The 12,500-nt window shown below is 39.2% G+C and overlaps 1 protein-coding gene across 1 annotated transcript in view; it reads left to right on the forward strand.

The window, feature by feature from the left end:
- Positions 1–899: 899 nt before the first annotated feature.
- Positions 900–12,500, forward strand: part of ZFHX4 (zinc finger homeobox 4) — a gene marked incomplete at its 5' end in the record, with an annotated part of 13,917 nt that continues 2,316 nt past the window's right edge. The window contains 2 exons of the mRNA XM_010185360.1: positions 900–1,017; positions 1,826–7,222. Of these exons, the coding sequence (XP_010183662.1) occupies positions 900–1,017; positions 1,826–7,222 (5,515 nt within the window). The remainder of the gene's footprint in view (positions 1,018–1,825; positions 7,223–12,500) is intronic.

Consider the following 12,500-nt stretch of genomic DNA (forward strand, 5'->3'; position numbering starts at 1 on the left):
AAATACATACATAAATATATATATATATATATATACATATATGATGAAAGGAAGTACTATCCTTATGTTAGAGAAGAGGAGCTGCAGCACAGCATGCACTGATGATTACTCAAGATCATTCAGATAGAATCTAGCAGTGCAGGAGTTTGAATTCAGTCCTGCTAAGTCTTAGTCTGAACCTCTAGACAATCTTTTATTTCAGATATGTGTATGTTTTAAAGAGCTAAGCAAAAGGTAAACATGAATTGTTGAGCAAATATTCATGTTTTCTTAACTAAACTGAGAACTATCAGACACCTATATCAGACACCTATAATAGAACCTTCCTTCAAAGATTTCTGTCTACATTGTGAAAGCATAACACAGCAGGTGAAACAGTCTGAAGAAGATACATAAGCAATTGAAGACAAGAAAGAGAAAAATATTTTAAATGGAAATAAGTTGCTATTTCTGTATGGAAATAAACTTATAATTTTCTTTCAAAGATCATGGAAGGTCCAGCATTTGTTTAAAAAACAATACAGGTGAAGTAAAGTTGGAATGCCCTTAGTCAAGAACTGACTGGTAAATATCTTAACGTGATCTCCACCCGAGGAGAACTCCCTCGATAGACCTCTCCAACTTGACATAGCCAGCAAAACTCTATTCAAGGTGACATTGAGACCAATAAAATATTGATTGTATGCAGTTCTATAGCATCAGTTTATTGTGGATTATTTTGAATTGATTCTTCACCTAATGCTCAAGACCTGTCCATCTTCAAGAACTGAATCAAAGTCTTGGTTTAGTACTGACAGTGTTTGATCCAGATATGATGGATCTTTCAAATTATAGTTTCATGTTATTGTTAAAAAAGTGTGACTTTTCCTGTTCTAATACTGTGTTCTTGGTTTTCAAAGGTTCCTGTACCAGATGTCATGATGCCCAATAGCATGCTTTTGCCAGCAACTGCTTCAGAGAAATCTGAACGTGACACACCTGCAAGCATTACAGCTGAGGGATCTGGGAAATACCCAGGTATGCAAGAAAAAGCCCAGACATATAAAAGCTATGGGCAATTCAGAAATTTAGAAACCACCTGTTTCTTTCTCAGTAATATGAATCCTTTTTGGCTTGCATATAGAAACAGAGATAAAAAGAGAAAAATAACAAAGGGTCTCTGCACCCATGCAAAGCTACTAGGATGCATGTGTATGCCACATGTATGTTGCCTGTGGTAGTGGCCTAGCCACATTGAAGGTAAGACTCTCGTTTCTTAACCAGCAAATAAGACTTAGTCCTAAAAGACAGTGGCACTTTCACCAACATTGATGGGAAATGTTAGGCAAATAGTCCTGCCTGTCTTTCCAATAGCAGATTTCTTATCCAGGACACTTACTGCATTCTGTGCTGGGAAAGCTGCTTTGCTACATCTCACAGCATGCTCCTCCCTCTCTCCTTAGACCACTTGCCTCCTTTCTAATCACCTGTCCTATATATTGACCCCATTTCTAATCCCTCTCTCTTTCCTGCTATTTTGTTTCTTTTTCTTGTTTGGTGCTCCCACCAATAAACTCCTACTTTATGACAAAGAAAAGCCCTGTGCCACTCCTGGACCAGCTTCCACTGCCATTGAGATCATCATATTTGGTTTTTATTACCTTTTTTTAACCTCCTCTTGACCCTGTCTGCTTGACTCTCTGAGTCAAAGATGGGTCACTATATTTTCGTGGGCCAACACACAGCATACTAGGTGCCTCTCTTGAGTTCTGATTAAAAGAAACCATTCATACTATGTGCTATTCTCTTCTACTTGTGTAAAAGGCACTTAACTTTCTTCAACTAGGTGAAAGTCCTGTGGATGAGAAAAGTACCCCTGGGAACGATGAAGCAAAAACTGGAATGGAAATTAAGACTGAGGAACAGAAGCCACCTAAAGAATCTACTGAAATGCCAGATTGGAATAAGAGCAGCAGTAAAGATACAAAGACCACTGACTCAATGACAGATCAGCAAAATGAACAGCAGAAGAAGCAACAGCTCTCTGTTTCTGACCGCCATGTCTATAAGTACCGTTGCAACCATTGTAGCTTGGCTTTTAAGACTATGCAGAAGCTTCAGATACATTCCCAGTATCATGCTATTCGGGCAGCTACCATGTGTAGCCTTTGCCAACGTAGCTTCCGTACATTCCAGGCTTTAAAAAAACACTTGGAAGCAGGTCACCCTGAACTCACTGAAGCTGAACTTCAGCAGCTGTGTGCATCTTTACCTGTCAATGGTGAAATCTGGGCAGAAAGTGAAAGTATGGCACAAGATGATCATGCATTAGAACAGGAAATAGAAAGAGATTATGAGATGGACCAGGAAGGTAAAGCAAGTCCTGTAGGAAGTGATAGTAGCTCTATTCCAGATGATATGGGCTCAGAACCAAAGCGGACCTTACCTTTTAGAAAAGGGCCAAATTTTACTATGGAAAAATTTCTAGATCCATCTCGCCCATATAAGTGTACAGTGTGTAAAGAGTCTTTCACCCAAAAGAACATTCTCTTGGTCCACTATAACTCAGTGTCCCATCTACATAAACTCAAAAAGGTTTTGCAGGAAGCATCAAGTCCTGTCCCTCAAGAAACCAACAGCAGCACTGACAACAAACCCTACAAATGCAGCATTTGTAATGTTGCTTATAGCCAAAGTTCTACATTGGAAATCCATATGAGATCTGTTCTTCATCAGACAAAGGCAAGGGCTGCAAAATTAGAACCAAGTGGTAATATAAGTAGTGGAAATAGTGTAGCAGGGAATGTTAATAGCCCCAGCCAAGGAATGCTAGAATCTATGAGTTTACCAGCAGTTAACAGCAAAGAAACACATTTAGATGCCAAAGAATTAAATAAAAAGCAAGCTTCTGAATTAATTTCTGCTCAGCCTACACATCACCCACCCCAGTCACCAGCACAACTTCAAATGCAACTACAGCATGAACTGCAACAGCAAGCTGCGTTCTTTCAACCCCAGTTTCTAAACCCAGCTTTTTTGCCTCACTTTCCAATGACACCAGAAGCACTGCTGCAATTTCAACAACCTCAGTTCCTTTTTCCATTCTATATACCTGGGACAGAATTTAGCTTAAGCCCAGATCTGGGTTTGCCTGGTTCTGCCACATTCGGTATGCCTGGAATGGCTGGTATGACAGGATCACTGCTAGAAGATTTGAAGCAGCAGATACAAACTCAGCACCATGTTGGCCAAACCCAGCTACAGATACTGCAGCAACAAGCACAACAGTATCAATCCACCCAACCCCAACTTCAGTCCCAAAAACAGCAGCAGCAAAGTAGCAAGCTGATGAAAGCAGAGCAAAATACCTTAGTAAGTACAGACTGCCAGCTGATAAAGGATATGCCATCATATAAGGAGTCAGAAGAAATTTCTGAGAAACAAGACAAGCCAAAGCAAGAATTTACTAATGAGAATGAAGGACTAAAAGAAAACAAAGATATGAAGAAGCCAAAATCATCAGAGCCAGCCATCCCACCACCCAGAATAGCTTCTGGAGCAAGGGGGAATGCAGCCAAGGCTTTGTTGGAGAACTTTGGGTTTGAGTTAGTTATCCAGTACAATGAGAACAGACAAAAAGTGCAGAAAAAAAGCAAGACTGGTGAAGGTGAAAACACAGACAAACTGGAATGTGGAACATGCAGTAAGCTCTTTTCCAACATTCTTATTCTGAAGAGTCATCAAGAACATGTGCATGGACAGTTTTTTCCATATGGAGCATTAGAAAAGTTTGCCCGACAGTACAGGGAGGCATATGACAAGCTTTACCCAATTTCTCCATCTTCTCCAGAAACACCACCTCCTCCACCACCACCTCCTCCACCACCACCACCTCCTCCTCCTCCAACTCCTTCTCAGCCTTCTTCAGCTGGGGCTGGAAAAATTCAAAATACAACTCCCACTCCTTTGCAAGCTCCACCACCCACACCACCACCGCCGCCGCCTCCTCCACCACCACCACCTCCTCCACCACCACCACCATCAGCCCCACCTCAAGTCCAGCTTCCTGTTTCACTTGACCTCCCACTTTTCCCTCCAATTATGATGCAGCCAGTGCAGCATCCTGCATTGCCTCCTCAGCTTGCCCTCCAGTTGCCACCGATGGATACTTTATCTGCAGATCTTACCCAGCTTTGTCAGCAGCAGCTGGGATTAGATCCCAATTTCCTGCGTCACTCGCAATTTAAGCGTCCACGTACAAGAATCACAGATGACCAGTTAAAAATCTTGCGGGCTTATTTTGATATTAACAATTCTCCAAGTGAAGAGCAGATCCAAGAAATGGCTGAGAAATCTGGTCTTTCACAGAAAGTTATCAAGCACTGGTTTCGTAATACGCTGTTTAAAGAACGACAGAGAAATAAAGATTCTCCATATAACTTCAGCAACCCTCCCATAACAGTATTAGAAGATATCAGAATAGATCCTCAACCTTCAGCTGTAGAACCTTACAAGTCTGACGCATCTTTCAGCAAGAGATCATCTAGGACTCGGTTTACTGACTACCAGCTTCGTGTCCTCCAAGACTTCTTTGACACAAATGCTTATCCAAAGGATGATGAAATTGAACAACTTTCAACTGTACTTAACCTACCTACTCGAGTTATTGTCGTATGGTTCCAAAATGCACGACAAAAAGCTCGAAAAAGTTATGAAAATCAAGCTGAAACTAAAGACAATGAGAAAAGGGAACTGACGAATGAGCGCTACATTCGAACTAGTAACATGCAATATCAGTGCAAGAAGTGTAGTGTGGTTTTTCCCAGGATTTTTGATCTGATTACACACCAGAAAAAGCAGTGCTATAAAGATGAAGATGACGATGCTCAAGATGAAAGCCAAACTGAAGATTCCATGGATGCCTCTGATCAAACAGTGTATAAAAACTGCACAGTTTCTGGCCAAAATGACACTTCAAAAAGCCTGGCAGTCACAGCAGCAAGCTCTGGCTCTGGTTCTAGTACTCCTCTGATTCCATCACCCAAACCAGAACCTGAGAAGGCTTCTCCTAAACCAGAATCCACAGAAAAACCAAAACAAAATGAAACCATTTCTAAGCAAAGTGATACAATTTCCCAAAGCACCAAACCAGTACAGTCTACTCCAGTAAACTCGTCTGACTCTCAGTCCTCAGCTTCTCAACTACAGCAACAAAAACAATCGCAGATAGTAGGGAGACCTCCTTCTGCATCACAAACTACACCTGTTCCTTCCAGTCCTTTACCAATTTCAATGAGTTCTCTACAGAACAGTCTACCTCCTCAGTTATTACAGTACCAATGTGATCAGTGTACAGTTGCCTTTCCAACTCTAGAACTTTGGCAAGAGCACCAGCACATGCATTTCCTAGCAGCCCAAAACCAATTTCTTCATTCACAATTTTTAGAAAGACCAATGGATATGCCCTACATGATATTTGACCCCAATAATCCTTTGATGACTGGACAGTTACTTAATAGTTCTCTTGCTCAGATGCCACCACAAACTGGCTCGTCACATACGGCACACCCTGCTACAGTTTCTGGTTCCCTGAAACGAAAATTAGATGATAAAGAAGACAATAACTGTAGCGAGAAAGAGGGAGGAAACAGTGGAGAAGATCAACACCGTGATAAGCGTTTAAGAACTACAATTACTCCAGAGCAGTTGGAAATACTCTATGAAAAGTACTTACTAGATTCCAACCCCACCAGAAAGATGCTGGATCACATTGCACGTGAAGTGGGACTGAAAAAGAGAGTTGTACAAGTCTGGTTTCAGAACACAAGAGCCCGAGAAAGAAAGGGACAATTCCGTGCAGTTGGTCCAGCCCAGTCCCATAAAAGGTGCCCTTTTTGCCGAGCTCTGTTTAAAGCAAAATCAGCTTTAGAAAGTCACATTCGGTCTCGACATTGGAATGAAGGGAAACAGGCTGGTTATAGTTTGCCTCCGAGTCCTTTGATATCAGCTGAAGATGGAGGAGAAAGTCCACAAAAATACATATTTTTTGATTACCCATCACTGTCATTAGCAAAAACTGAATTATCAAGTGAAAATGAATTAGCCTCCACTGTATCAACCCCTGTTAGCAAAACCGCAGAAATGTCACCGAAGAACCTCTTAAGTCCTTCTTCTTTTAAAGCAGAGTCCAGTGAGGATATAGAAAATTTGAACGCCCCTCCTGCTGACTCTGGATATGATCAAAACAAGACTGACTTTGATGAGACTTCATCAATTAATACAGCAATTAGTGATGCCACAACAGGGGATGAGGGGAACAATGAAATGGAAAGCACGACTGGCAGTTCAGGGGATGCAAAACCTGCATCACCTCCCAAAGAACAGAAATCACTTGTGAATGACATGCTACCAAAAGCTGCCACTACACCTACAAATGAGAATACCGATGATAAATTTCTCTTTTCCTTAACAAGCCCCTCAATACATTTCAGTGAAAAAGATGGTGATCATGACCAAAGTTACTACATTACTGATGATCCTGATGATAATGCTGACCGCAGTGAAACTTCAAGCATAGCTGATCCAAGTTCACCTAACCCATTTGGAGCTAGCAATCCCTTCAAATCCAAAAACAGTGATCGGCCAGGCCACAAACGTTTCCGAACACAAATGAGTAATCTTCAGCTTAAAGTTCTCAAGGCTTGCTTTAGTGACTACCGGACTCCAACAATGCAGGAATGTGAAATGCTAGGGAATGAGATTGGCCTGCCCAAACGTGTGGTCCAGGTCTGGTTTCAGAATGCCCGGGCTAAAGAAAAGAAATTCAAAATTAACATAGGGAAGCCATTCATGATAAATCAGACTGGACCTGATGGTACAAAGCCAGAATGTTCTCTATGTGGCGTGAAATATTCTGCGCGTTTGTCCATAAGAGATCATATCTTTTCCAAACAACATATTACAAAAGTGAGAGAAACTGTGGGAAGTCAGCTAGATCGGGAGAAAGATTATTTAGCTCCTACAACGGTTAGACAGCTGATGGCACAGCAAGAATTGGATCGCATAAAGAAGGCTACTGATGTGCTAGGATTAACAGTACAGCAGCCAGGCATGATGGACAGCAGTTCTCTTCATAGTATCAGTTTGCCAGCAGCTTATCCAGGACTCCCTGGCCTTCCTCCTGTTCTTCTGCCTGGAATGAATGGTCCATCCTCCTTACCTGGATTTCCACAAAGTTCAAACAGTAAGTCTATAAGGGGATGATTTTCTTATTTTATTAACTTGGTCATCTTGCATATTTATCATCCCCTTCTAAAACACAGCATATTATGCATTTGCATCATGCTTGTGAGACTGGTGTGAGTAGCTAAAAAATACTGCTATGATGTGTTCTCAGTGCAATTCTCAATTTTTGCTGTAGCATGGATGATAGCTCTGATTTCACAAAAAAGAATAAAAATAATTGAAGCCTAATAGACTGAAATGTTTTTAGTCCATATTAGATTGCTGTAACAAAAGCAATTTAACAATAGGATTGCTATGCTTTTTTTTTTGTTTAGGCAAAACTTGGGTTAGTATTTTGTATGTAATTTTTTTTGTGTGTAAATATTCAAAGTAACTTGTGATGAAGCACAAAATAGTAATTCCCACATTATTCACCAGGCATTTGGTCCACCCCAAGACCATTCTAACCTGTGGTTTAATACTGAAAAAATATTTAAAATAAAATGTTGCCCAAGACCCTCTATTATATTTCTGAAAAATTGCCTGCTAAGATAAGAAGGTGTTTGTTGAAGATGATTTGTAATGGCAGTTTCATTATGGTCCAAACTCCAGGAGCTGCTGAATATCTCCTACTCGTAGTTTGTAAAGTCACTGCAGACATGTTGCACTTCATATGGGCTTGTACTTTTTACTGAACACGTAACTCTCTTTTACTGACTGATTTGACACTGGTTTTTCCTCACACTGGAAAGCACTTCCTTTGCAATAAGTTTCACTGAAGTTAGAGAATCAAGTTTTCTGCAGAATGATTTGTTTAAACCTCAAAGCATGAGCCTAATTGGTTTTCCTGTGTTAAGCTCCTATTTTTTAGTCAAAGTTCATTGTAAGTGCAGCCTTGCAGATTGAAGCTCTCCCATTCATCTTCTAACTTCGCACATTCATATCAAATATGTGCACAGTAGAGTTAGGGAGCTGGTTAAGACCCCTCACCTTGTTTTATCCAGTAATTCCACTTGCATTTGATCTATAAACTTTGATTTAGAAAGCAACTTACTTTGGCAAGTAAGGTGGGGGCTTAATCACCACTGTTGTTAGACATACTAAGACTGTAGCAATGTCTTCTCTGCTACCCAGCTCTGCTTTGATGGATGATGATCATGTTATTGTTTCCCTAAGTGGTGGTCAAAGCATCTTGTTTTTCTCTTCATAGGGTCAGAATTGCTTTCCTTCCACAATGGAGTCTCTGGCTGAGTGCCCTCTGGCTTTTGTCAAACAGTTATTGGCACAGAGAGTGCATATAAAAGAAATATAAAGTTGCTGTATTTCCTACTTAATGGCATACAGTGTCCAGATCCAAAAATGACTGGTCGTTGCTCATTAAAATTATAGATATGGTTTCTCTGTATAACTTTGCTAAATAGCTTTGGTGAGGTTGACCTCCAGGTATAATGGGCTGAAGAAAACTCAGGTTTCGTCTACTTCATCCTACTAAATGAAATTTGCTTGGTAAGATAGTACAACATTCTTTTACTCTCAAAACCAGGAAATCCCCATGCAAAGTGAGTCTTGGGAATGGTCATGGACCCATGATAACCTCTCAGTTGAGCTGAGAATTTGTTTAGGAGAATTCTAGTTGGCCCAGACCAAAACATTGCCAGTCACCATTCTTACTGTTTTACTTTACAGATGGTTTAGTTTCATTTTCTGAGAAATGTTCCCTGGTACTGTCTAACTTGCTAGTATTAATGTAGCTTCAGAGTCTGAGAACTATCCTGATAATAATAGAGAAGGTATTGTTACAGGCCAACTGGTCCATAATATTTCAATTTTCAAATTTTCTAATTGCCACCAAATATCTCTTCTTTGAGATAAATTTAAATCATTAGTACCATAGCATACACAATGCACTGCCAATTGTGGATTTTTTACCTCCTTTCATCTTGCATCTTCTTAAGGTTCATTAGGTCATCATGGGCAAAGCTTACTTTGTAAACTAGCTAGTAGAATCTCATTGTTAAGTTCTTCTTCTGTCATACGCTAAATAGCCCCAACGTCCACCTTTTGTTGCCTGGCAAATACTTCCATGCATAAATCTCCATTCCCTAATGATACATAATGGAGCAGTCAATAGTGAATGGAAAAAAATTAATTATTTTAATCATTCATTATAGAAAAACATTAATATACTCAGATGTTCTCCAGTACATGCTTGATACTAGTATTTTCTGCACCTAATTAACCCATTTCTCTTTTCTTCTCTACCCTGCTTTGGCTGATAATTCACATTCATATTTGATGCTAAGAATTGTTTACCAAGTATCTTTTTTGGAAGCAGGCTTCCAAGCAAGCTTTTCTTTGGCTATAGTACTTCTAGCAGCGCATACATTGTCAGTCAGCAGGACAATTGTTCTGCATCACTCTTTGCATGATGGATTTTCTATACCTTATTTTCTGAACCTCCCTTTCTGAACCTCCCTGATGACTCACTATTCTATGCATCAAGTCTACTTCTAGTGAATTCCGCTGCAAGTGTGTCATTTTTTCTCTTTCAGACCTAGTCCTGAAAATGTACTTCAGGACAAATTTCACTGGAATCCCATATATTCAAATATTTACATTTTCACTGATGTTTACAGGCTTGGTAACTGTATTTCCTGTGGCAAAGTCCATCAATTCTGTCCTACATGTTTGTTTAAAGGACAATGTCAACATTAGTAAGATCCTCACTTAGAATATGTTTTCTGTTTGCTCAGGCAGGGAACTAGTGAAACTATAATCAAAACCATCATATTTAAATTTCTCTTTTGTGTTTCCTTTTACTGATGCTAGACAGGGAATTTAGCCTGATTAGTTTAACTGGTTACTACAAGTTTATGAGAGACTTCATTTTCATATTCTTGTGTCCAGTATTTTTATGGTTTTCCAAAAAAAAGGTACAAAACCCAGCTAAGTTTTGCAAAATACTATTCTTTTTTAAGTGTAATATTTGCTTTTACAAAAGTTTTTAAATGGAACACTTGAAAATAATGCAGAATCACAAATTATGGAAATATTCAAACTACAGTTAATTTTATCTTCTTTATGTAGTGATCAAACTAGATTTGATTTGCAAAGATTATTAGATTTGTCAAAATAAGATAGCTTCATTTCTGAATGGAAAGATCCATGAACTTTAAATTCACTTATTTTGTTCTAAACCAAGTGGTTTTTAATGTCAGAATTATTGCATAGTTCCAGGATACTATGTCCAAGAATCCTCTCACCTGTGGAATACATTTCTCTAATGTAATTATACCATTTTGTGAGCATCAAATGTTGAGCAAGGTCTCAAAATTAGTGCTATGTTTGCTCGGCATAATTCCTAATATGGAGTTCTTTTGTGGAATTATAATCCACAAAGAATTTTAGTTCCAGCTTGTCTTTGTTCTTCAAGACCCTTCTTATTTTCTAGGTGACTGTAGATAGAAGAGTTCACCTGCTGTTTTCAGCTGTTCTTAAAATTCACATTCACTTTTCTTCTTAGCTTTGTGTTTTTGCTTATGATCCCTTGCAGAAAACTACTGCTTCATCTTGCTTCTAGCTATTAATACTGGTTCTATGAACCTTTTAATGTCATCATCATTACCGTAGGTTCTTTGCACATCACTTAAGCCTGGGCTGCATTGAAGATTCACAGCAGCTTTTTCCAAGAATGCACACATCCCTGGCTAATATGTACTTAGTGGTTTTTGAAATCTTATCAAGAGAGAAATTTGATTCAGCAGCAATTACTTTCCTTATTATTAGGGCACTAAATTCTGTTCTCTGCTTGCTTTTGGCCCATCGATAGCGGTTTCATTTTTATATTTTTAGCCCTCTGATTCCTCCAAGAGAAAGGGAAGTCTCTCCTCTTTGACAAACACTTAAAAGAGTTAGCACGATTACAATGCTTCTTCGTGATTAGTGAATTTTCTATTTTGTTTCTCTTATGTCTGGAAATTGGTCATTAGTTTCACCAAGTTTTCTTCATTTAGTTCCGTAAACTCTCAGTTCCACATTTTACTTCCAAGAAAACAGGTATATTTCACTATTCTATTGCAGCCTGCCTGGATATTTGAGTTAATTCTGTGCATTTCAACTAAATTCTACAGAGTATCTGGAAAATAGAATAGATCTTGTCTGCTCTGGGCATAATCAGTGTGAGTAGACTGAGGACAACATGATATGTAAGGGTTGAAGAGGTTAAGAATAGAAAGAAATCTGAAAAATCCTAAGTAGCTGACAAGCCCAAGTAACCATGACAAAGCTGGGGCAGCAGTTCACACTAATTGCATAATTCATGCATTTTCCATCTACAGTATTTATCATTTAATATATTTTCAGGACACTCCACACACAATAGCCTGTTACTTCCTGTTGAAAGCATAGGGGCAAGCAACAGCATCTTCAGTGTTATTGTGCAGTAACTGTGGCAATTACCCACTTTTTAATTATAACTGTTGTGACTTGTTTCACCATGCTATCTAATCCATGCTCACAATGCATTTTAACTCCTTAGTGTTCCCCTACCATTAAACAGGAGTAATGACACGGTGGCAAACATTAAAGGGCCTCTTTGTTAAATCTGATAATTATTCGCTTTGAATCCTAATTGCTTTATTCCTAAGTAATGCTAAGCACCTAGATATTGATGATTTAAATGTCATTCTTGTTCACTCCATTAGTGCCTCCTGGTAGCTAATACCTATCTAAACTGCATTACAGAGCCTGCATTTATTGTTCTCTTATCCATGTGCTAGTAGGCTGTTCCCAATGTTGCTTCCCTTTTACAGTTCTGGGTACATCGCACACTTTGTGTGCTCTTCTCTCTAGTGAACTTACTTGCCTGAAAAAATGACAATGGGTGTAATGTACAGCCTCTTACAGTTAGTTGCCTTTTCTATCTGTGCTATCGTTTAATTTTCTGACCAACTATACATCTCACAGAAGTTGCTTTTTAATAGACTGTTACCAGCCACTGCACTATATCTGGTACTTGAAACAGAGAAAATATTTCTCCCATTAAGTTATGAGGCATACTTCTTGTGTGTATGGACCCTCTCAACAGAACCAGTACATCCTTACATTGCTTTCTCTAATGAGGTGGAGGATGTCATGCCTGCATGCATCAAGTAAACCAAGAACAGCAGCGTTCCTGTGTCAAAGTACTTTAGTGTTATTACGCTTATTTCCCAGCAAATACTGCATTGACCTGATTGTCATGGTAAAGAAAAGCTCTGTTCAAACTCTCAAAAATGAAAATGTAAGCTGTGTGGTGT

The sequence above is a fragment of the Mesitornis unicolor genome, unplaced genomic scaffold, assembly GCF_000695765.1.
Source record: "Mesitornis unicolor isolate BGI_N332 unplaced genomic scaffold, ASM69576v1 scaffold50135, whole genome shotgun sequence".
Classification (NCBI taxonomy): Eukaryota; Metazoa; Chordata; class Aves; order Mesitornithiformes; family Mesitornithidae; genus Mesitornis; species Mesitornis unicolor.